The sequence below is a fragment of the Conger conger genome, chromosome 2 (assembly GCF_963514075.1).
Source record: "Conger conger chromosome 2, fConCon1.1, whole genome shotgun sequence".
NCBI classification, from domain to species: Eukaryota; Metazoa; Chordata; class Actinopteri; order Anguilliformes; family Congridae; genus Conger; species Conger conger.
The window spans coordinates 49,145,715-49,170,120 of NC_083761.1; the positions used below are offsets into that span (position 1 = coordinate 49,145,715).

General features: G+C 44.8%; 1 protein-coding gene across 1 annotated transcript in view; it reads right to left on the reverse strand.

Moving 5' to 3' along the window:
• Positions 1-3: 3 nt before the first annotated feature.
• The window catches only part of erbb2 (erb-b2 receptor tyrosine kinase 2), a 38,536-nt gene continuing 14,133 nt past the window's right edge, over positions 4-24,406 (reverse strand). Inside the window, exons 2-27 of the mRNA XM_061231758.1 lie at positions 24,107-24,258; positions 23,806-23,995; positions 23,450-23,587; positions 23,247-23,315; positions 21,048-21,160; positions 20,669-20,810; positions 19,411-19,536; positions 19,183-19,309; positions 18,589-18,662; positions 18,167-18,257; positions 17,833-18,035; positions 17,476-17,608; positions 15,393-15,483; positions 14,920-15,074; positions 14,590-14,637; positions 14,318-14,456; positions 13,763-13,885; positions 13,555-13,653; positions 12,655-12,840; positions 12,358-12,513; positions 10,282-10,357; positions 9,982-10,128; positions 9,165-9,262; positions 8,879-9,064; positions 7,554-7,902; positions 4-3,436 (exon numbers count right to left, since the gene is read on the reverse strand). Of these exons, the coding sequence (XP_061087742.1) occupies positions 3,093-3,436; positions 7,554-7,902; positions 8,879-9,064; positions 9,165-9,262; positions 9,982-10,128; positions 10,282-10,357; positions 12,358-12,513; positions 12,655-12,840; positions 13,555-13,653; positions 13,763-13,885; positions 14,318-14,456; positions 14,590-14,637; positions 14,920-15,074; positions 15,393-15,483; positions 17,476-17,608; positions 17,833-18,035; positions 18,167-18,257; positions 18,589-18,662; positions 19,183-19,309; positions 19,411-19,536; positions 20,669-20,810; positions 21,048-21,160; positions 23,247-23,315; positions 23,450-23,587; positions 23,806-23,995; positions 24,107-24,258 (3,755 nt within the window). The 3' untranslated portion in view covers positions 4-3,092. The remainder of the gene's footprint in view (positions 3,437-7,553; positions 7,903-8,878; positions 9,065-9,164; positions 9,263-9,981; positions 10,129-10,281; positions 10,358-12,357; positions 12,514-12,654; positions 12,841-13,554; positions 13,654-13,762; positions 13,886-14,317; positions 14,457-14,589; positions 14,638-14,919; positions 15,075-15,392; positions 15,484-17,475; positions 17,609-17,832; positions 18,036-18,166; positions 18,258-18,588; positions 18,663-19,182; positions 19,310-19,410; positions 19,537-20,668; positions 20,811-21,047; positions 21,161-23,246; positions 23,316-23,449; positions 23,588-23,805; positions 23,996-24,106; positions 24,259-24,406) is intronic.

A 24,406-nucleotide genomic window follows, 5' to 3' on the forward strand; every position in this document is an offset into this window, starting at 1 on the left:
ATGAACCTTTTGATAGAATTCATTTAATGCAAGCCACATCTTACTAAAAGCATGTTCATGGAAAATTTCTTTGCACAAGTACATGAATTAAATGGCGTGCATACAAGCCATTTGGACTTCACTTATTGAAATTTCTTCATTCTGGCGCACATAAACCAAAAGGGCTTTATTTTTAGTATGTTGATGTGGGGTAAAATGACTATTGGCTCACTGGTAGAAAAACTTTTAAACAAAATTAATCCACACAAAAACATCCCACACATATACAATATACATTTTTAAAAAGTGTATGTAAAAATACAAATGTACAATTTAAAAAAATCTTAACATAATTCCTTCACCTCTCCCTGATATCTCACTGGCCTTCACCACCCCCCCTCCCCCGTCGTCTTTGCTCTGGGGGCTAAAGGAGGCAGAGATATCACCGACAGTGTCAAACTAGTGTGCTAAATGTGGCCGGTCCACTGTGCCAGCAGCCTCAGAGCTGCTTGTGTGAAATATCATGTTGCCACATGGGGCTTGCACAGCATTGCCATTATTTTTGGACACCATTTCAGGCTGTGTTCTCTCGGGTTCTGTCCCAAATCAACCCGTCCCAATGCTTCCTCCACATTATGGATTTAAAAACCGGTGTCGATTTCCAGATTGATATTTAACAATTTTGGTTTCGGTTAAGTACAGCATGGTTTTCTAGCATACCCAGTTAGTAAAAAAAAGAAGTTGGAGTAATTCCAATTCCAAGAAATTTCCCCTTGAGCAAGCACTGGATATTAGGCAACACTATGTGTGGTTACCGTAAGGGGGGGGGACTCTGGAATTCAATCTATCCTCCCCTCCCCAGCACACAAAACTCATTGTTCTAAGCGTTGTTAAAGGCAAGAGCTTTAAGCGTGAAAGACCAACGACAAACCACATTCATGTTCTTTAGACTCCGAAGTGCAAATGACTGGACACAACTCTGCTGAAGTTTAGGTCTCATCTGTATGGTCCTCGAGTTCAGGTTGTAAAAAAAGAAAAACAACCAACAAAGAAATGTAGTTCTTACACGTTGCACATTAAAATAGAGCCCCATGTTAAATTTGCCATTCTTATCTTGAGTGCGGTTAAAAAGGCAGATGAACAGAGCACTGGTGTCTCTAACCTTCGCCAAGCACGTTGTAAATACGCAAAGCGCTGAGACGTCTGACGTTCACAGCAGGCCTTACCCTTTCATTTGACTGCGCTGCTCCTCTGTGCATTGTTCCGGTCTCCCCGCTGGGAGACCTGCTGCTTTAAAGCCGCTAAGCAGAAACTATGAGGTCGCTGGCAGGGTGGCAGCGACCTCACTTCCGTGGTGAACAATGGCACTATTCACACGGCACAACTGCCTTCAGCTACATCCATTTAAATGACAATCACTCTCTACATCCAGAGTTGAATATTAACAAGTGATTCTGGACTCCCAAGTACATGAACCTTAAAAAATGTCTTGTAATTTTCAGCTGAATTCTACATGACTTGCGTGCCGCTTGTAGGTCTCCGTTTTACATCCCTCGAGATTTTTACCAAATAGTCTGGAGCCGTGGACTACACAGAATCTCGGCTCAAGGGTACAACAGCAGTATTATCGTACAGCTGTCGACTGTAATTAACTGAAGACGTCAGGATTAGTTGCATCTGCTTAACCTGCTTAGCCCACTGGAACTCCTCTGAGAATATGAAGCTCTGAAACCTTGGTCATCACAGGGATTTAGGCGACTGCCGTTCAGTCCACATGGCATTATCAGTGGTTATAGGATGAATTTTTCATTTTCAATTGTTTTTCATTTGGAACATACAATTACACATACAAAGTAAAAAAAAGGAAAGTAATACAAAAAAAAAAGTTTAAAAAATCACACCCAACCGGCTTACTCAGCCAAGTTGCTGCTGTGAGGAGAACTGTATTAACGCACGACATTCTAACAATCTTGCTGCGACATTAAAACGGTATCATCAGTTATGTCATATCATACTGTTCAGAAGAAGCCCTTGTTACTGCAGGTACACTCAGGCTCAGGCTCTCAATGTTGGTTAGTACCGCTTTAAACACGTGTAAATAAATACACAGACACAAACAGATGGGCTCTAAGAATTTGTTAGTTATGACTGCGCAGCTAGTTTTGGCTTTTGTCTAAAATCCTGGATTATAGGTGACGTTTCTGCCAAAATAGCCATCTCCAAGATAATTTCCCCTTCCTTTTCCATCTAGAACCACGCTTCACTGTCCATCTTAATTTTCCAGTGTAAATATTTGGGTTACAGTCTCTGTATAATAATCACAAAGGTTTGTCCAGTTTCTCCGACATCCCAGAATTATTACGCTGGGATACTGTTGGGGAAACATTTGCTACGAACGGGTCTGTTTAAACCGAGTAAAGTTATTATGGTTCCTAGAAGCATCAGTTTCCATCGTGTCTTCTGCTGAAAGTTTAGGGTTTGTGGGACATCGCTGCCCTGTAATGCATGCTTCCATAGAGCATACAAAAGCTGATTCTTTGCAAGCTGCCTCAAGCTGTCCATGGAATTCCTCATGGAAATGCTACATTGTGTTATGTGACGGAGGGGGTGGGGGCGGAGAGGGGGCTGGCAGGAGTTCGGGTAGCAACCAACGGGACACAGTACGTGTGGCATGTCCCTGCGTTTACGTCGCCACAATCCAAGTATTACCTCACAGATGGCCACTGTGGCGTTTCCCTTATTTGAGCAGTTGGTTCGTGTCTTCTGTCTCCGTTTCGATGGTGACAGGATGAAGGTAGTCTCGCCTGACCAGCTAGGACGTGGGAAGGTGGGGGGGGGGGGCGGGATAGAAATATCTTCCGATCAGAGTTGTCCTTCCCTCCCAAACCTCAGCGAAGCAAAAGGCGGGATGAGAGGGTGCAGGTGTAAAGGTTGGAGGCACAGGAGTTGGAAGAGACCAGGACCAGGACCAGGACCAGAACCAGAACACCCCTGACCCCCCCCCCCCCCCCCCAGTAACAGAACAGTACTCCCTCCTGCTCTTTTTAGCAAACGGATCTTTCGCTCTCGTACTCGTTCTCCCATTCACTCGCACTCCGATCGCTCAGTCGCACTCAGGTGTGTTCTCTCTTCCCGCTCCAGGTGTCCGCCAGCCCCAGGTATTCGGGGTTTTCGGCCGTGGGCGTGACGAAGCCATTGGTCAGCCGTGCCACGGGCGGCTCCCCCTGCTCTGTGCCCCCACCCCCTGCTCCGGCCTTGCCCAGGTCCAGGTAGTACGGGTTATCGAAGGCGGGCGAGGTGGCGTTCATCGGGACCAGGTACTCCGGGTTCTCCACGCTGCTCCCCGGGCCCAGGCCGTTGGGCACGCGCCGCACGCTCCCACACACCTTACGAGGCAGGGTGCTGGGGCGGTCTGCCACCCCGGGCCTGCCGTCCGGCACCGCCTGGTTCACGTACTCTGTCAACGTAGGACAAGAATGGTGAGGATTAGGAACCATATCCTTCACCTAAGTAACCATGACACTTGGCTGCTACAGGATGACACACGCTCTGTGTATGGGTCCTGGTTTGTATACACTGTGTATGGGTCCTGGTCTGTATATACTGTGTATGGGTCCTGGTCTGTATATACTGTGTTTGGGTCCTGGTCTGTATACACTGTGTTTGGGTCCTGGTCTGTATACACTGTGTATGGGTCCTGGTCTGTATACACACTGCGTATATGGGTCCTGGTCTGTATACACACTGTGTATATGGGTCCTGGTCTGTATATACTGTGTTTGGGTCCTGGTCTGTATATACTGTGTTTGGGTCCTGGTCTGTATACACTGTGTTTGGGTCCTGGTCTGTATACACACTGTGTATATGGGTCCTGGTCTGTATACACTGTGTTTGGGTCCTGGTCTGTATATACTGTGTTTGGGTCCTGGTCTGTATACACTGTGTTTGGGTCCTGGTCTGTATATACTGTGTTTGGGTCCTGGTCTGTATACACTGTGTTTGGGTCCTGGTCTGTATACACTGTGTTTGGGTCCTGGTCTGTATATACTGTGTTTGGGTCCTGGTCTGTATACACACTGTGTATATGGGTCCTGGTCTGTATACACACTGTGTATATGGGTCCTGGTCTGTATACACACTGTGTATATGGGTCCTGGTCTGTATACACTGTGTATGGGTCCTGGTCTGTATATATTGTGTTTGGGTCCTGGTCTGTATATACTGTGTTTGGGTCCTGGTCTGTATATACTGTGTTTGGGTCCTGGTCTGTATATACTGTGTATATGGGTCCTGGTCTGTATATACTGTGTTTGGGTCATGGTCTGTATACACTGTGTTTGGGTCCTGGTCTGTATACACACTGTGTATATGGGTCCTGGTCTGTATATACTGTGTTTGGGTCCTGGTCTGTATATACTGTGTTTGGGTCCTGGTCTGTATACACACTGTGTATATGGGTCCTGGTCTGTATACACTGTGTTTGGGTCCTGGTCTGTATATACTGTGTTTGGGTCCTGGTCTGTATACACTGTGTTTGGGTCCTGGTCTGTATACACTGTGTTTGGGTCCTGGTCTGTATATACTGTGTTTGGGTCCTGGTCTGTATACACACTGTGTATATGGGTCCTGGTCTGTATACACACTGTGTATATGGGTCCTGGTCTGTATACACTGTGTATGGGTCCTGGTCTGTATATACTGTGTTTGGGTCCTGGTCTGTATATACTGTGTTTGGGTCCTGGTCTGTATATACTGTGTTTGGGTCCTGGTCTGTATATACTGTGTTTGGGTCCTGGTCTGTATACACTGTGTTTGGGTCCTGGTCTGTATACACTGTGTTTGGGTCCTGGTCTGTATACACTGTGTTTGGGTCCTGGTCTGTATATACTGTGTATGGGTCCTGGTCTGTATACACTGTGTTTGGGTCCTGGTCTGTATACACACTGTGTATATGGGTCCTGGTCTGTATACACACTGTGTATGGGTCCTGGTCTGTATACACACTGTGTATATGGGTCCTGGTCTGTATACACACTGTGTATATGGGTCCTGGTCTGTATACACTGTATATGGGTCCTGGTCTGTATACACACTGTGTATATGGTGTCGAGGACCCGGCCCTAGGCCCCCTGATGAGAGATTGACGGGGGATGGGTTAGAAAGGAATGCATTGTTAACCCCTCGCACACGCCATCGAGGTGGTAGTAAGAACGCCCGTAAGAAGAAAAATATGTGGTTCAGAGAATGAGCAGCCATACTTGTCAGTAGAGGAGTCTGAAGTCGGGGGACTTAGATTTAGGGTTTTAAGGAGCAAGGTTAAAGTTCTGACTGAGAATACCCCAACCCTACATGGGAGGGGCACAATGCCTGGCTAAAGAAAAACAAAAATAAGGAAAACGGAAAGGACGTCAATACCGAAAGAAAATTAAGAGGCTTCAAGGGCCTCCCTGAGGATAACACAAATAATTTATCGAATAGATTTAAAGGACTGACTATAGAGGAGTTAAATGATGAATTACTCTCAGCTACTGGCTGGATGTCCTTTGTAGATCCCTTAAGGCGCCACAAAAAGGGGCACCTGAAGAGGGTGTTGAGATGGTGGCAGGCTTTAACGTCTGGCTTGCATGAGATCAAAGTTTGGAGGAAGTCAAGGAGAGATTATGAAACTGACACAGACACCAGTGATGAATAGGTTCATTAAAAACAACATAAGGGCTAGTGTTTTTCCACTCGTATATTAAGATGGTGGAAATTCCCAAACCAGAGGGGCCCATGAAATAAAATATTGGGGACAGTTCTTTTGAGGTATGAGAAAATGACAATTGGAAAAACAGAAATAATTAATATGATCATTAAAAAACAGGTTATATAAAAGATAAATGTCTTCCCGCTTGACATAATGGGGGCATTTCTTATCAAAAAAGGTACACTTTTGTATGCAAAAAAGATATATAAGGGATAAGCTTTTAGACCTTAGAGCAGGATCCCAGAATTTGGCTTCAGAAGATATCTACGAGCTGGTGAAGAAAGAGCCACGCAGAACAATTATAACCAAGCTGGAGTGGTAATTATAATCTATATTACTTGTAGAAGTAGGAAAAGTAACATATTATAAGTTTACTTTTATATATCTTTTATTTCTCATTAGGGTACTATATAAAGTAGAAAAATGTAGAGAAGTTATCATATTTAGATAAATATAATATTATAGGAATAGTTTCTTTTTAAACGTCAAGAAGGGGGAGCTATAGGATAAGGCTAAGGCCAAAGAGGATGGATATAGGAAGGGTGTACCTTGATTTTTAAACATCGTGGTGGAAAGGTAATTTAGAAAGAGCTAAGAGGGGTATATGTAACTTGCATGTGATTAGCAAACTGCAAAAGATGATATGTACACTGTAATCTGTATAACTCTATTCTTTTGATTGATTATAATAAAGTATATCTTACTATAATCATATGTGATAAAGAGTCTTTAGAGGAATACATTGAATACAGGACATCGATTACCAGATTTGCATCACACCCTTCACTTCGAGACTGGGCTGGAAGTTCAGTAGAACTTACCAGGGTTCCAGGACGTTCGGAGTACTTGAGTTCTTCCCCGAGACACCTCATTGTGAGGTACTGCTCGTGGGAACGTGAGGTCTGAGCTCGGCAAGGGGTCCGTGGCTCACGACAATGGGTCCTGGTCTGTATATACTGTATATGGGTCCTGGTCTGTATACACACTGTGTATGGGTCCTGGTCTGTATACACACTGTGTATATGGGTCCTGGTCTGTATATACTGTATATGGGTCCTGGTCTGTATACACACTGTGTATATGGGTCCTGATCTGTATATACTGTGTTTGGGTCCTGGCCTGTATACACACTCTGTATATGGGTCCTGGTCTGTATATACTGTATATGGGTCCTGGTCTGTATATACTGTATATGGGTCCTGGTCTGTATATACTGTATATGGGTCCTGGTCTGTATATACTGTATATGGGTCCTGGTCTGTATATGGGTCCTGGTCTGTATACACACTCTGTATGGGTCCTGGTCTGTATACACACTGTGTATATGGGTCCTGGTCTGTATACACACTGTGTATGGGTCCTGATCTGTATATACTGTGTTTGGGTCCTGGCCTGTATACACACTCTGTATATGGGTCCTGGTCTGTATATACTGTATATGGGTCCTGGTCTGTATATACTGTATATGGGTCCTGGTCTGTATATACTGTATCTGGGTCCTGGTCTGTATATACTGTATATGGGTCCTGGTCTGTATACACACTCTGTATGGGTCCTGGTCTGTATACACACTGTGTATATGGGTCCTGGTCTGTATATACTGTATATGGGTCCTGGTCTGTATACACACTGTGTATGGGTCCTGGTCTGTATACACACTGTGTATATGGGTCCTGGTCTGTATACACTGTGTATGGGTCCTGGTCTGTATATACTGTATATGGGTCCTGGTCTGTATATACTGTATATGGGTCCTGGTCTGTATATACTGTATATGGGTCCTGGTCTGTATACACACTCTGTATGTGGCAGGCTGTGTGGGACTCACCGGGCTGTGTGCGCGCTCCTCTCGGGAGGGTGTGTGGAAGGGGCAGAGCTGGCCCGTCGGTCTCCAGGTCGCCGTCGTTCCCGTTGGCCAGCGTGGGATCCTCGCAGTATCGGCCCGGACTGCTAGGAGGGCCGGGACCCTCTGTCCCCACGTCCAGGAAGACGGAGTCTGACTGGCCCCCGGCCGAGCGGTGGGATATGCTGCGGGCCAGGGCGGGGTATTGGGGCACCCAGGGGCCGTTCGCAGACATGGGCAGCGTGGGGTACTGACTCCGCCCCAGGGTGCTGACTGACGCATACATACTCCTCCCCCCTGCTGAGGCATCGCCATCCAGGACATGCTCTGCGCTCTGCGGGGACGAGAGGGGTAAAGAATTGTTTATTTATTTATTTTTTTTCTAAACCCTCCACCACTCCCCACTTCAGAACTTTTTACAGAAATACTGATTTATACAAACATTTGGCATACATTAAACTATATTTGGTTGGAAAGAAAAGTCAGTGGCAAAGATTATCATTTGGTCCTTTTTACATCAGGAACACTAATAGCTTTCTTTCTTGGTTGTGTTAACTTTTCTATGGTAATTAGGCTATTTTCTTTGACAGTATACCTCCCTGGTGCCTAAAGCAGTTGTTAGCATAAGCATTATGTCTGGGTAAGTCTAATAATAGCACATTTTAATTATGAATTTTAATGACTTTGGAGGGGACAGAAGATCACAATTTCACCTTGTATTAAAAACCTAAAAAATAACTACAGATTCTTCACAATTTCTAATTTAGTTCACTTGAAGGTTGCTTATAAATTTTTAGTTTAAATTTACAAATAAAAAATTAAGTCGCACTGCAATTGTGCATGGCACAGTAAATAAAAAAATGCAGAGAACTAGGATAAGGTTTTATAAGCTTAGAAATGCTCACAGCCTATCAAGAGCTGCAGGGGGAATACATATAATCTCTTATTTATTGTGTTTTAATGTTTAGTGTTTATTGTATCCTGAATGTTTTTGCAGCCCATCATTGCAAAACACATTAAATCTCTGAACCTCAGCATGATCCCTGATACTAACTAAATTTACATGATTGTTCACCGGCATAGGACACGACAGAAACAAGCTAAATGCTTGTATCTGAACAACACAAAGCTGCAGTCAACTTCGTGTCAACCTGAGGCCATCTGCAGCTGAGCCCTAGGTTACTGAGTGAAATGTGAAATAAGATTACACCACGTAACCTCCGTCAAATGGACCCGGGCTTAAGTGAAAAGTTTGACCATGAATCAGATGACCATGACCTCTTCAGTGGGAGTGGTGCGGTGGTGGTTACCCTGTGGGAGTGGTGTCTGGACGGGCCGTTGGCGGGAACGTCGCCCTGCGGCCTGAAGAAGCCGGGCTGGGGCACCAGGTACTCCTCTGCGTCCAGCAGCTCGCCCACGCCGGCCCCGTCCTCCTCCAGCAGCATGCGGAAGAAGTGGCTGTCCACGTGGTTGGACAGGCTCATCTGCTCGTCGTTCTGGAGAGAGGGGGGAACCGCACAGTCACACACTCACTGCCGTGGACAGAGGTACAGGCAGCGGGGGAGGGGGAGGGAGTGGGCTAAAGACAGGGCGGACCTGGATGACCACGTATCGGGGAGGATCTCTGGCCATGGCGGTGAACTCCGTCACCAGCTCACGGAACCTGGGCCGGCTGTCTGGATCGATCATCCAGCCTGCGGAGAATGCGCACATCAGGGAAAGAGAGGTAGGGACATCAGTGATGAAGTCTTCCAAATGTACTAAAAGTTCAACCCTTAGCCAAGCATCTCCAATACTACATACAGCAGGGACACCCAGTAGTGGTGGTTATCATACTTACCTCATAATCCACAAAAAAGAAGCGATAGATATTTGAAAAACACTTCTGACTCTAAGACCTTCGTCACTTATTCCCCATATGTGTAACTGTTAAAATATAAATAAATAAAAATAAGTTCTGAAAGTATTTATGTTCGAAGAAAATACACTCAGTGAGCACTTATATTTATTAGACTTATTTTTTTGAGATCAGCAGTTTCTGAGATACTGAAACCACCCTGTCTAGCACCAACAATCATTCCACAGTCAAAGTCACTTGGATCACATTTCTTTCCCCATTCTGACATTTGGTCTGAAAAACAGCTCAACCTCTTGACCACATCCACATGCTTTTATGCATTTAGTTGCTGCCACACGATTGGCTGATTAAATATTTGCATTAACAAGCTGCTGTACAGGTCTACTTGATGAAGTGATCACTGAGTGTACATCCTGTCGACTGATTTACAGGGCTCACTGATTCTTTTCAAATATTACATTCAGCAAACAGGAACATTCACATTCCCAGCAGGTCACAGTGAATAGACTCTGAGATGTAAATAACAGCCCTTCCCTATCATGCCCTGGCACTCACACTTGACCATGATCATGTAGACGTCTATGGTGCAGGTGAATGGCTGAGACAGCCTCTCGCCTCCTTCCAGGAGTTCTGGGATTTCCCGGGCCGGGATTGTGTCATAGGGTTTGAGCCCGAACGTCATCAGCTCCCACACGGTCACCCCTGATTGAACACAGAGCACTTAGCATCAGCCACAGCTCCCAGCCATGCGTACATCCAAATAACACACAGACTGAGACACTCCTTCAAAGAATAAGTTCTGAATCCAGAATCATATACAATTAATCCAAACTACAGACGCGCGCAGCAACTGACCATAACTCCAGACATCACTCTGGTGTGTGAACTTCCTGTGAAGAATGGACTCCAAAGCCATCCACTTAATGGGCACCTGTAAACACACACTATATCACTACAAGTCCATTAGACTGAATATGATATTAGAAACTATGGGTTGGCACATGCCTGTCAATGCTGGACCTGGACACTCACTGTTTTATTAAGAATAAAAAGATATAACATTATATCGGTGTATAAAATATCTCTCCTTTGAAACCAGAAGTGTTGTTAAATACAGTGAGCACCATAATTCATGTTTTTGTTATTTTAGTTCTGTACTCTAGCATTTTGAGTTCGAAAGGATACAATGACAATGGCATAGAAGTGCTTTAATTTGTGGGAATTTTCATCTGTATCAGATGAACAGTTTAGTAATTATAGAACCTTTTCTAGATAGTCTCCTACATTTTCAGGAATCAAAAAATATTGGACAGTTTAACATAATGTAGAATAAAGTCATTTTTTATATTTGGACACATCCTTTGCATGCAAAGTCATATCTTCCCTGTTGATGTTCTGCCAGGCCTGTACTGCAACAATCAGTTCCTGCTTGTTTTGGGGACTTTTTGCATTCACTCCCCTCTTCAGCATGTAAAATGCATGTTCAATTGGATTCAGATCCAGTGATTGACTCGGCCAGTCAAGAACTTTCCACTTTTTGGCCATCAAAAAGAACATCTGTTGCTCTAGTAGTATGTTTCGGGTCATTGTCTTGTTGCATGATGAAGTGCCATCCAATAAGTTTGGAGGCATTTGTTTTTATCTGAGCAGATACAACATTTTCTATTTATCTGAGCAGATACAACATTTTCTATTTATCTGAGCAGATACAACATTTTCTATTTATCTGAGCAGATACAATAAGACAAGTGAGCCCGTTCCACTGGCAGCCATATAGCCCCTCCACCATATTACATGGATGAAAAGTTATGCTTTGGATCATGGGCATTTCATTTTTTTCTCCATACTTTTTTCTTTCCATCACTCTGGTACATGTTCATCTTTGTCTCATCTGTCCACAAGACTTTGTTCCAGAACTCTTGGGGCTTTTAGGTGCTTTTTAGCAAACTATAATCTCGCCTTTTTGTTCTTCAGGCTTATCAGTGGCAATCTTGTAGTGTACCCTCTGTAGTCCTGCTGGTGTAGTCTTCTACATTTGGTAGACATTGACACATCTACACCTGCATCCAGGAGAGTGTTTTTGATCTGTTGGGCCATTGTTCCATTGTTTCCTTGGGTCATCCACTACAGTGGTCTTCCTCGGTTTACTGGGTTACTTTGACATAATTGAGTTCACCAGTTGTTTTTTTCTTGTTAATAATGAACCAAACTGTTGACTTGGGCATGCCCTGGGTTACTGCAATGTTACTGATTAATTTCTGAGCCTTATGACGGCCAGCTTACTTTGCATCGACACTGCTGTCTTCCTCATGTTGTCACACCCCAGCATCTCCAAAGGCAATTGCAAAGTCTTGATCAAGACATTAACAGATCTCTTCGGCATTCACTACTGACACAAAACACCTCCGTGAAGCCAATTCATCAAATGATTGTAGTACCTTAAAATGGGGTGACCATGTACAAAAGGTGCTGTCATTACTGTGCGGTTCACCCGATATGCTGACAGTCTGCACTTCAACCACATTGTCACTGTATCCTTTCAAATTCAAAGTGCTAGAGTACAGAACCAAAATAACGAATGTGTCACTGTCCCATTAATTATGGCGCTCACGTCATGCGAGCAAAACCACCAAGTAAAGCACAAGCACTGTTTTAAAGGTGAACGCATCTGATACTTTTCAAGCTCTAAAATTAAGTAGGGTGTGGTTCATTAAATCTTTTTTTATCTTGAAAATTGCTACTACGGAGAGAAAAGAGGTTGTAGGCTATGGTAACATTTGTATGTAGCTAACAGTACATCCACATCAAACATGGCAAATTCCAAAAACATTTCAAAGGCGGAGAAACATCAATAATAAAATCTAAAATTTGGGTGAAAGTTATACAAACAAAGAGGACAAACATGTTGATGCATGAAGTTGCACTTCATACCTTGCCCCCATCTGCATGATACTCAGTCTCATCGATATCCAGCAACCGAGCAAGGCCAAAGTCTGTGATCTTCACGTGGTTAGGGTTCTTCACCAGAACATTGCGGGCTGCCAGGTCCCGGTGAACAAGCCGTACGTCCTCCAGATAGCTCATTCCCTTAGAACACAGATACACAGGTCTGTGTCAGAGTGGCCTTCTCACACCTTTTCATCCGCACATACGCCCCACAGTAAACCCTGAAAAATGACAATCAGTGCATAGCGACGTGCTCTGGTTCTGGATGGAAGCGGGTCTCACCTTGGCGATCTGCACACACCAGTTGAGCAGAGATTGGGAGCCAATGCGACCCTTGTTCTCGCGTACGTAGTCCAGCAGGCAGCCATAGGGCATAAGCTGAGTAACGAGCTGCACTGTGGATGTCAGGCAGATACCCAGGAGACGGCACACGTAGGGACTGGCCACACCCGCCATTACATAGGCTTCCTTGAGGGAATGGTCAGAAATCCTGTACATCAGCATGCATTTAGGACTGATAACACAGTGTTAATGAGTTTAATTGAAAAATAAACACCAATTAACTGAGTGACCCATTTTGACAATGAAAATCACAAACTAGTTATGAAAGATACAAACATAAGAATAAATAATGACAAGAAGTATATACACTCAGTGAGCACTTTATTCGGTATTTATTAGACTTATTAAGTCTTCTGCTGCTGTAGCCTATCCACTTAAAGGTTTTAGGCATTGTGTGTTCAGAGATGATCTTCTGCATACCACTGTTGTAATGTGTGGTTATTTACATTACTGTCACCTTGTCAGCATCCCTGCACACACAACGCATCATAACTCTTAAGTGGATAGGCTACAGTAGCAGTAGAAGTCTAAAAAACAAGTCTAATAAATACCTAATAAAGTTAGGTGAGTAAAAGTGAGTGTATTCTAATGTCCATCACTTGAGGAACGTTCCAAGACAGCATTCAATCCAGTTCAAACCATATTTGGGCTCAATTCACACTTAGCAACCTGCATTCTGAGCAACTGTCATCACACATGCAAAAGATTCCAGGTTTAAATGAATGATGGGACTTAATTCTGGCACATAATTTCTAAATCTGAAGGACTATTGTGAGGTGTGACAGTGAAGCAAGTCACAGACAGGCAGAGGTCTGTCATGAACTATGGCCAGAGACTTACATCCAGGATTTCCTTGTTGGCCTTGGGTGAGGTGTTCTCCCGCAACACCTTGATGGCGACAGGGATCTTCACATTCTCCCCGTCAGGAGCCCAAACGCCCTGTGTGAAGCGAGCGAGGGGACGTTAGGCTGTGGGCCGCTTTGTGAGCGGACGTATTTGTACAGGTACGAGTCCGGTTTCAGCCAGTTTCATGCCCCTCAGTACTGACCTTATACACGGTGCCGAAGGCCCCTGAGCCCAGCACCCGCAGCTTCTTCAGCTCGGTCTCCTTCAGGATGCGCATTTGGGCCTGGTTGGGCACGGCACCGCTGGGGGTAAGTGGCTCCACCAGCTGAGCACAAGGAGCGGGGTCCGGTTACTCTTACTTAAATGCCTCAAACTAACATTCTAACACACGTGATCCAAGAGCATCTCCTTCTACATCAGTGGTCCTCACTCCTGCTCCTGGAGAGCTGCAGGCTGGGGTGTGCTGTTTTTTGTTTCAGCCTTAATATCGGCAACTAATTCAGACCATAGAAAACATGTGAGGTGAGTTAAGTTTAGTGCAGAGACGACAAAAGCCAGCACACCCTACAACTCTCCAGGACGAAGAGTCAGGACCACTGCTATATGGAGTGACAGAAATGCTTTGATTAGCCTGAAGAAGGAACATTCCAGAAGGACAACCCCCTGCCCTCTCCTCGTCTCCACCTTCCAGCCCCCTGTCCTCCACTGCCTGGACTATCTGCCACCCTCCATTTTCCTCTTCTCCCTCTTTACGCACCTCATGTTCCTGCAGGATCCTCCTCATGGTCTCCTTCCTCCTCAGGTGTCTCTGTCTGCGCAGGTAGAACACCAGCAGGGCCACCAGGATGAGGAACAGCATGACTCCACCCACTGCTGCTGCGATCGAGGTTGCTGGCCTATCAGGGGGCAGAGAGAAAGCGGTGGTATCGTGAGTGCCTAGACAGTTCATCAGAACAGACCAGATAAAGTACGAACACATTTTAACATTGCCTTACTGTTATTTTTTTTTACTGTAGTGAATGGCCTTACCCTGTCTTCTGGTCAAGAGGACAGCCCTTCTCATCCTTCAAAGTGCACCTAAGGTCAGACCACAGGAGTGTCACTGAGATTATTAGTTTGGACCTGAGTAAAGGACAGCCTGTTTCATGTACTGTATAGATTTAAAACGGATTTACAGATTTAAAATGACAAGACTGAATGTGTGACTGGATTTCTGTGCCCTCAAATTCTTGTACACTCCAATGTGATGTACACAAAAAGGACAATTTTTCAAGATGGCCATAATGAAGCTCCCTAATAAGTAAGCAGAAAGCCCACTATTCACTGTGTGGCTCAGTTGGGAGGAGGCTCTTTACGCACGAGTGTGTGCAGTTGGTGCCACAGAGTTGACAGTGGCCCGTCTCATTGGCATATTTCCAGATAGTGTGGTGCTCCTCCTTCACGCCGCTGGGGCAGTGCTGGACGCACACCTCCCCGTCCTGGTGATGACGGCACTCACTGCACTGGCTCGGCTCCTGCAGGCCGGAAACAAAACAGCAACAGGCATGACTTTTCATTACATTAATGGCATTTGGCAGACGCTCTTATCCAGAGCGACATACAGTTGATTAGACTAAGCAGGAGACAATCCTCTCCTGGAGCCATGCAGGGTTAAGGACCTTGCACTCAAGGGCCCAACGGCTGAGTGGATCTTATTGCAGCTACACCGGGTTTCGAACCACCGACCATGCGGGTCCCAGTCATGTGCCTTAACCACTACGCTACAGGCCGCCTCAACTTGCCCGAACGTCCACGTATGACAACCGGCGGGAAACACGTTCTTAATTTCTCACCGGCCCATAGCAGGAGGCAGAGCCGTTCATAAGGCGGCACTCGGCGTGGCAGGAGCGGCAGAGGGATCCATCGATGTACTCCCGTTTAGACCTGCGCAGTGCAACACAAGCTCTGCTTCATTACCACACTATGAATGCAGCTGTTAGGGAAAAATCGTCTGATGAAACACATCCAGTAAAAAACAACAATAGCTATTCTTCAGTTTAACGTTCGTATTTATTTGCAAAGAAATGAGAGAAAGTGAGAAAGCTTACCGGCTTTCTGATTTGAATCAGATTTGAATCAGACACAGTAAGACTCTTATACACCCGTAAATTCTGGGTCTTGCCTCTTTGAACTCTTCAAGCCTATGGTTATTACCTCACCCCACTACCTTATTATTTATAATTTTCCTTTTAAATTATTTTTAAAACATTTTTTCTTTACTTAACTTAATTATTAAAAAAATTTTAAAGGTGCACCTGATCTAATCAGAGTCTAAAAGACAATTTGTCTCCAATGTCGACACTTTCACACACTTTCACTTGCACGCGTGCGCACACGCGCACACACACACACACACACACACAGAGACCTGCTACACAACGCCTCTATCACACTGGCCTGTTTTCAGCTTGCACTCTCATGGACAACAGAACATACCATATTACACAAGGTAATTTACTTTAGAGCTCAGTTCTTTTTTTTATACATATTTACTCATTAAGACCAATCAATTCTAATAGTTAACTATTAACTATTACTTCTATCAGCACTTGGGACCCAGTCCCAGAGTGTTAGTATTACTACTAATCACTTTCTAACACTCTCAGCGCTTGGGACCCCTAGTGTTAATGAGAGCATACCGGCTCTCGTGAGCATACCGGCTCTCGTGAGCATACCGGCTCTCGTGAGCATACCGGCTCTCGTGAGCATACCGGCTCTCGTGTTTGAATCACTCCCTGAGTGATGGGCCCGTCAGCCCCAAGTCAAACGAGGTACCTTTTAGTGATTTACTATGGCCTCACCTAAGTGTTCTTTTTTTTTTTAGGATCGCGTATTGGTTACCCCGCACATAAACGTCTCAGAACTGGACCGGATACCATCATCCTTCCCCATAGGCGATTGCTTACAATCCCTTCGTGGGGTGGGTTTTTCGGTTCAAGGGACTCTAACCCCTGGCAGTGTACACTGTCTGTCCGCGTCACAGACTCTGAGACTGTTCTGTATAGGGAAGAACCACATTAGCGATCCCATCCTCGTCGCCAAACTGTTCGGGAAAAATGCCCTTTAACATTTCACAGGTGAGCATCGTCTGATGAAACAGATCTAGTAAAAAACAACAATAGCTATTCTTCAGTTTAACTTTCGCATTTATTTGCAAAGAAATGACAGAAAGTGAGAAAGCTTACCGGCTTTCTGATTTGAATCAGACACAGTAAGACTCTTATACACACTTTTCCTGAAGGGGGGGCTTTACCAAAACAAAAAGACAAAGCTGGCCACGAACATTTATCAGTATTTTGTCTTCTGAATACCCCTTGTTGACCTTGCTGTAAGACCAGAATGTGCTAGCTGAGAAGCAGAGACATTAAGGTCAAAGGCTGGAGAGACAGAGAAAGACTCATAGTAAGCACTTAATTCAGAAAGTGGTCTAATAGTAATGAGGATAAATCACTAAAAGGTTATTTGTAATCATCTGATTGTGTCTTTATGTTACACACATTGTCAATTAAGAATCAATTAAGACAATAGTCAGTCAATTAAGAAAATTACCACAGCGCAAGCCATAACCTGCCACATAACCAACCCAGTCCATTTTTAAGTGGTTATATCATGGTTATTGCAGTGGGGTAAATCCATATCACTTTATTTTGATATGGATATACGAGAGAAACACCGGGCCGGGAGGTACTGCTGATTGGCAAAGCGTAAAGATAAACACAGATAAAAATGCCCTTATTTCTCATTAGTGGAGCATGACGCACTCACAGCCTCTCCTTCTCAGGGCATTGTGCCCTCTTATGTCATCTATATTAAATTCTGTTGGCTTCACAACTTTGGAGGAAATGCTGCCGTGTTATCGCTCCTTCACTCTCTCACCCCTGCATGATGTTGCACTCCTCCACGCACTCGGTCTCACGCTGGTACTTCACGCAGGACACACATTGGCTCGGGCCAGGGCCCCAGCAGCTCCCATTCGCACACAGGGGGTGACAGACACGCCCCTCTGCAACTGTGAGAGATGGTACGGGGTCATAAGGTCATAAGGTAAAAAAAAAAAAAAAAAGAAGAAGATACATATATGCCTTGACCCACATAGAGTACAACGAAGAGTCACACACAGGACCGGAAGAGATGGCATGGGGACGCAACACCCTCTGATCAACCACTATGTCCAACTACAAATACACTCATGTTGTAACGTGCGTGTACACACACACACAGACGGGGACATACCACACTCCTCTGGGCTGCGGTTACCAGTGCCAATGAGGTTGGGGCCCTGGGCAGGGTGTAGGAGCGTGCCCCAGGGCAGTGATGAGGTGTAGCAGAGTCGGGGGTTGCTGTGCACGAGCACCAGCCCCCCGCTCACACTGCGCAAGGAGCGCAGGCCCAGAGACTCGATCTGTAGAGACTGCAGGCCCAGAGAGAATACACCCCTGCAAGGCCAGACGGGGGAATGCGGAGGAGAAACAGTTGGGTTGGGCAAAGAAGAGAGTAACATTAAAGATTATCATTAACTTTTACAGCCCATATGACAGAAGACCTCGGGGGACCCAGACAGTCTCACCTGTACAGCATTCTTCCCCTGATCACCTCCAGGTTCTCAAATGCACTCAGGTCAGAACTGTTATTCGGCCAAGCCTCTATGTACAGATACCCTGACAGAACAACAGGCACAGTTACGCAAATGAGTCACGTGTGCTGAGAATGATAAGGTTCTAACTGACACAAAAATGTGTTAGTGTCATAAATATGTTGTTTACAGGGCACATGTACATGTGTGAAGTTTTATACAAAAATACTGTTTCAAAGTATGAGAAATTGCTTGGAGGCCATTAATTTCGGGAATTTCTGAAGCTCAACATCTCAAAGCTACTCAGAATGCAGATATAACCTTCTAATTCTGAACTCATATACTCAAATATATATGCTGCACAAGAAAAGGAGACACAGCCGACTGCGTAGAATATTGTGGTTGAAAAAACACACCGGTTATTTCACGCAGGTCTTTAAACACATTGAGGCGGCTGGGCTCCAGCGCTGAGGTGTTGGTGGCTGGATCTCTGTAACAGAAAAGCTTTTCTTTATATTTATATATATATCACAAAAACAATGTTTAGTCTGTGTTAAGACAGCATTTAGGGAAGTTCACATTAAGGAGAAAGTACTTGAAATCACTGCAACTGATCCTTTCAACATTTCACTTTGCCCCCTTAAACCTATTATCTTAGTGCATCCTTAGCTTCATTACCATCAAAATGAGTGAAAGTGACCATTTAAATAAACATTTGCATGCATTTTTAATAAGATATAATCATTTTTTCGGCAACTGTTTTTTTTTTTCGGTTTCCCTTTTCATTAATGTACATTTAGGACAGCTAGTATATTGCAACTTTCTACTGTGATTTAAATGAAGCTACATTCATGTTTATTTGCTTAAAGTAACAAAATAAGAATCAACATGAAAATGTCATAAATATTTCAACTTTCAAGTTCTACACTGCACTAATGCTTTGTGGGAGAGAATTCATGGGTAGATGGTGGTGGACACAGCATTTGTGTGTGAGTGCTAGGGGCCCTCACCCCAGGAAGGTCTCATGGAGGAAGGCCAGACTTCCATAGATCTTCTTGCAGCCAGCGAAGAGACCGATGTTGGAGGAGTTGACCGCAAGAACACCTTGCAGATTACCCATCCCTAAACCATAACACACTGATATCCAGAAAGGGGGGTGTTAGAGTCACATGGATATAGGTCACTGAGAATTAATGTTGGAGAAACACACTCACACGCACACACACACGCACACACACCTTTGGGACAGTCTTCACACTTCTCACACTTCTGGGTCTCCTGGCCATTAGGCCAGGTGACGATGACCTCTTTGTTTTCCTTGGGGCACACCATGGTGCAGGCCACCTCCATGGCCAAGTAGTTATCTACAGTGAGAGGGACCAGGATATTCATTAAAATGGAGAAAGGAAAAGAGTCAGAGGGTGAACTAAAGACATGTATTCTCTCATTTGGAAAACATTATAGAGGGAAAGACAGATTATATACTGAGGCATCTGTCTTGAGTAGTGGGGAAGCTATTCCACAGTACTGTATAATAAACTGTCCCAAGAGTCAGATTAGCATTCTTCCAAAACGCTGCACAACAGACCATACACTTCAAATAATAAACATCTACAACAAAAAGGAAAGCATGTCCTCCAAAATTCATGAATATTAACAAATATGCACGTAAGATCCGTGAAACACTATGTACAGATAAAAATTTGGCAAACGGCAGAATTCTTCACACAATGGTGTGCCGTGAGTCCAAGCCCCAGCCCAACGTCATTTCATATCTGCATCAATCAGTGTTGGTGGTGTTACTACATCTTCAGCACCTAGCAACACTCAATGTTTAGTTAAACTTTAACTGACAATCAGTGCATTAGACAGCTTTGGTCTGGCAATCAATGCATTAAAGGAAAAAGCTGCAGAACATTTGATGAAAAGATTCCATGAAATAAAAAATTCACATTAGAAAAAAATTGATAGCATTATCCAGAAATGGGGTCCACTCTTGAAACATCGGGATATAATTGTACAGATATCATTTAAAATACCCTGAAAGTACTTATAAGTACTTCTAACAATTCAGGCAGGGCTGTGTAAAGCAGATATTTAATTCTTGTTCAAATCCACAATAGGGGAAAATGCATCTAGCTGACCACATTGAAAAATGTTAATGCTGAAAAACATCCAGACAATACTCAGCAAGCACAAGCTGGTCATAGAGACCAGCCAAAACATGCATCAAACCAGACATCCAGAGGCCAGGCTGAGCTCACAGTGTCAAACGTGAGGCAGAGACAGAGCTCCGCTTCCTTTGCAACTCATGAAGAACTTTAGAGGAAAAGAAACCTTTTCATCGCAGGTTTCCCCCAAACTCCAACCTCCTAAAGACTGAGAACATTTTTTGGAGCACAATACAACCTTCTGCTTCCGTAATATGGTGCACATTTTATGCTTTGTAGATGTTAAATTATTTTGAGAAGTAGAGAAATGGAGAGGAAAACTCACGTGGGCATTCCTTCACACAAGTGGCACCGAAGCTAAACTTTTTGTCCTTGTTAGGTTTGGACTGGAAGGTTACAGGGTCATAGATAGTAGGGGGCGGACAGTTGTCCTTGCACGTTCCACTGTCGTTGAAGTGACGACAGGCCTGGATCAAAGAGGAAGAAGAGAGATTTTGTTTATGTTACTGCAGATAATACAGAGTGAAATATAACGTTATATTACTGTGAGTTACACCGAGTTTGTATCTATGCACAGGTGTGTATTTGAGTATGTGTGTGTGTGTGTGTGTGTGTGCGTATTTGTCTATATGTAATAGACAGTATGTACACCAGTCTGTCTGACTGAATGTGTGCCAGCTCCGTGTCTGTGGTGGTCCTCTCACCAGGCAGTCCGTGTCCTTGGGCCCAGTGCAGCCAGCTGCACACTGGTTGTGGCAGCAGTCATTAGGCAGTGGGCCCTTACAGCGCAGGCACCCAGAGGCACAGTTATGGGTCACTGCAGGGAGAAAAGTGCTCCAGTCACAAATCTGCTAGGAAGGGACTGTGTGCCAGTCTGGAGGGCAACTCATTCTCAGCCTGCAGTATGTTCCCCTCCCCCATATAAACAGGGGTTCGATTCCCAGCCATGGCACTTTCTGCACAGTGATCCCATCTCTATCTGTAACCCTCTCTGCTTTCCCCCATCTGAACTCTCTGCTATTCCTTTTATTTTTACTTTATTACATCTACTTATTCATGCGCTTATCTAATCAGCCAATTGTGTAGCAGCAGTGCAATGCATACAATCATGTAGATACGGGACAGGAGCTTCAGTTAATGTTCACATCACATCATCACAAGTCTAATAAATACTTGGTGAGTATATGTATATGTATATGTCTGCCATCACTCGTCATGCAACTGTCTTGACATTTATTAATTTATTTGATTAATTGTGGAGTACAGACCCAAAACATATACAGTCATGTGAAAAAGATAGGACACCCCATTAAAACCTGTCTTTTTTAAACATATGGACATTTGATCTTCATTTTTAAAATACTGAGAGATGGAGGGAATATAACTAAAACAGAAAAAAAAAAATCTTTTAAAAATGATTTGTAAAATGTAATTCATAAAAATGCTATTTTATTGTGAGGAAAAAGTTAGGACACTCCCACATTTATTACTACTTAAAACGCCTACAGTTAGAATCAAGTGCAAATGATTACAACATCATTCGAGATGATTTTGGAGGAGCCTGTCTTTAAACCTCAGACATTTAATTTGGTTTGCTCTTGATTGTTGAAGTGGGTAGTATCACCATGGCGAGATCAAAAGAGCTCTCTGAGGCCTTCAGAAAGAAGGTTGTAGGTGCATACGAGTCTGGGAATCTCCAAACAATTAGAAATCAGCCATTCCACTATTCATAAAATAATTTACAAGTGGAGAACATTGAAAACAACGGACAACATGGCCAGGTCAGGCCGTCCTAGCAAGTTCCACCCAAGAGCAGACCGCAAGATGCTTAAAGAAGTCTCCAACAATCCTAAAATGTCATCACAGGACCTACAGGTAAGCTCTTGCTACAGTTCATGTCAAAGTGCATACATCTACCATCAGAAAGACTGCACAAGTTTGACTTTCATGGGAGGTGTGCAAGGAGGAAACCCTTGCTGTCAAAAAACCCCCAAAAAACATCAGGGCAAGACTAAAGTTTGCCAGAGACCACCTGGACAAAGACCAGGACTTATGAAACAATGAGCTTTGGACAGATGAATCCAAAGTTTAATTATTTGGGCACAGTAACAGAAGATATGTTTGGTGCAAACCAAGGACAGCATTTGATCACAAAAACCTCAATACCAACTGTGAAGCATTGGGGTGGAAATGGTTTGGGCCTGCTTTGCTGCAGCAGGGCATGGCCAGCTCACCCTCACAGAATCCACTATGAATTATTTACTGTATCAGAGGGTGCTTGAGGAAAATGTGAGACCATCTGTCCAAAAAATGAATCTGAAGCGGATGTGGACCATGCAACATGACAATAACCCAAAACATTGCAGTAAATCCACCAAGGAATGGCTCAAAAGCAAGAAATGGAGAGTTCCGGAATGGCCAAGTCAAAGCCCGGATCTTAATCCTATTGAGATACTATGGGGTGATTTGAAATGGGCTGTGCAAGCAAGAAACCCCTCAAACAGCTGAAGGAATTCATGGAGGAGTGGGAAAAACTTTCTCCCAGTCGATGTCAGAGACAGTCATAGGAAACGTCTAATTGAGGTTATTTCACCCAAAGGGGGCAATAACAGCTATTAGGACATATGGTGTTCTAACCTTTTCCTCAGTAGGAATTCGCATCTTGGTTCATTTTTTGTGAAATAGATTTCATTGTTTTTTGGTTCAATTACATCACCTTTATCTATAGATATAGTTTGGAAGATCAAATATTGATATATCTGAAACAGAGAAACAATTGGCCGACCAGACAGACAGGTAATGGTAAAGACAGGTAGTCACATTGGCAGGTTAGCAGACAGCTAGCTACGCAGGCAGAGAAAAAGGAAACAGAGGCAGACAGACATACTGCCCACGAGACTCACAGGTCTGACAGTCCTGCTTGGTGGGGCCCCAGCAGCCTCGGGACCCACATGCAGAGGAGCAGACGGGGCCTAAAAGAAACAGAGAGAGTCAGACCAGGTGCCGCCCAAATGTACACTGCACTCCGACCACAGTGCTAATGAACATCACCAGCACATCCACAGCTCAACCCCAGAGGGGCAGGCTCGGGCCTGAGGGCACTCACAGTCCGGTGCCGTCTGCTGAAGGATCATGTTTTTCTGGGTGTTATGTTCATCCAGAGTGTCGTTCCACTGGATCTGCCCAGGGTTCGGAAAGCACAGAGCGGGGTTCTCCCAAAAGAACACCCCGCCCAGCTGGATCTCTGCAGGGCAAACAGAGATGCGGCAATCACTGACAGTGTATCGTCAAATCCCGGCCTCCGGCCACGACTCACCGGGCGTGCTCCTCACGACCTCGCACCCACTCCTTGTCCTTGCCCCCTGGCCTAGCGTCCCCGCCCAGCCTCGCCGTGGCCTAGCGTCCCCGCCCAGCCTCGCCGTGGCCTAGCGTCCCCGCCCAGCCTCGCCGTGGCTCGCTCACCTGTCAGGCTTCTCATGCCCAGCTTCCTCAGTCCTGACCCCCCACCAGGGCTGGCGGTGTTGTCCACCACAGCCAGTGCGTAGCTGGAGTTGTACAGCTGACTGCCTCTAATGATGCGCAGGCTGTCCAGGGGCACTGTGCTCACCGACACCTGGGAAATGAGGACGTAGCCCTGCACCTCCACGATCCCCTGTGCGGACAGAAATCAAATTCCATCAGGGGCAGCGACAGGAGAAAGCACATGATGTGGGTGATGGGTGGAGAGCGAAAGGGAATCGGCGAGGGCAGGCGGGGCACTTACCTGGAGAAAGCTAAGGTCTGGTGCCGCGTGTAGGTGTGTAATTTCCAGATTGCCATGCACCACCTGGCATCCGCTGTAGAGCAGCCGTAGCATCTCATAGTGGTTTTCCAGACTGGATGGTAGGGCCAGCTTCATGTCCGTGCCCAAGCACACTGTGAGAGTGAGAGACAATTGGCTTTAACGGTTGGCTTTACCCTCAAAAGGCAACCTCTGCTAAAAAAGATCTAATTAAACAAATGCTTATTATACACCAGACCTGGGTTAAATACAAATACCTATTCGTACCTATTGTATTTGAAA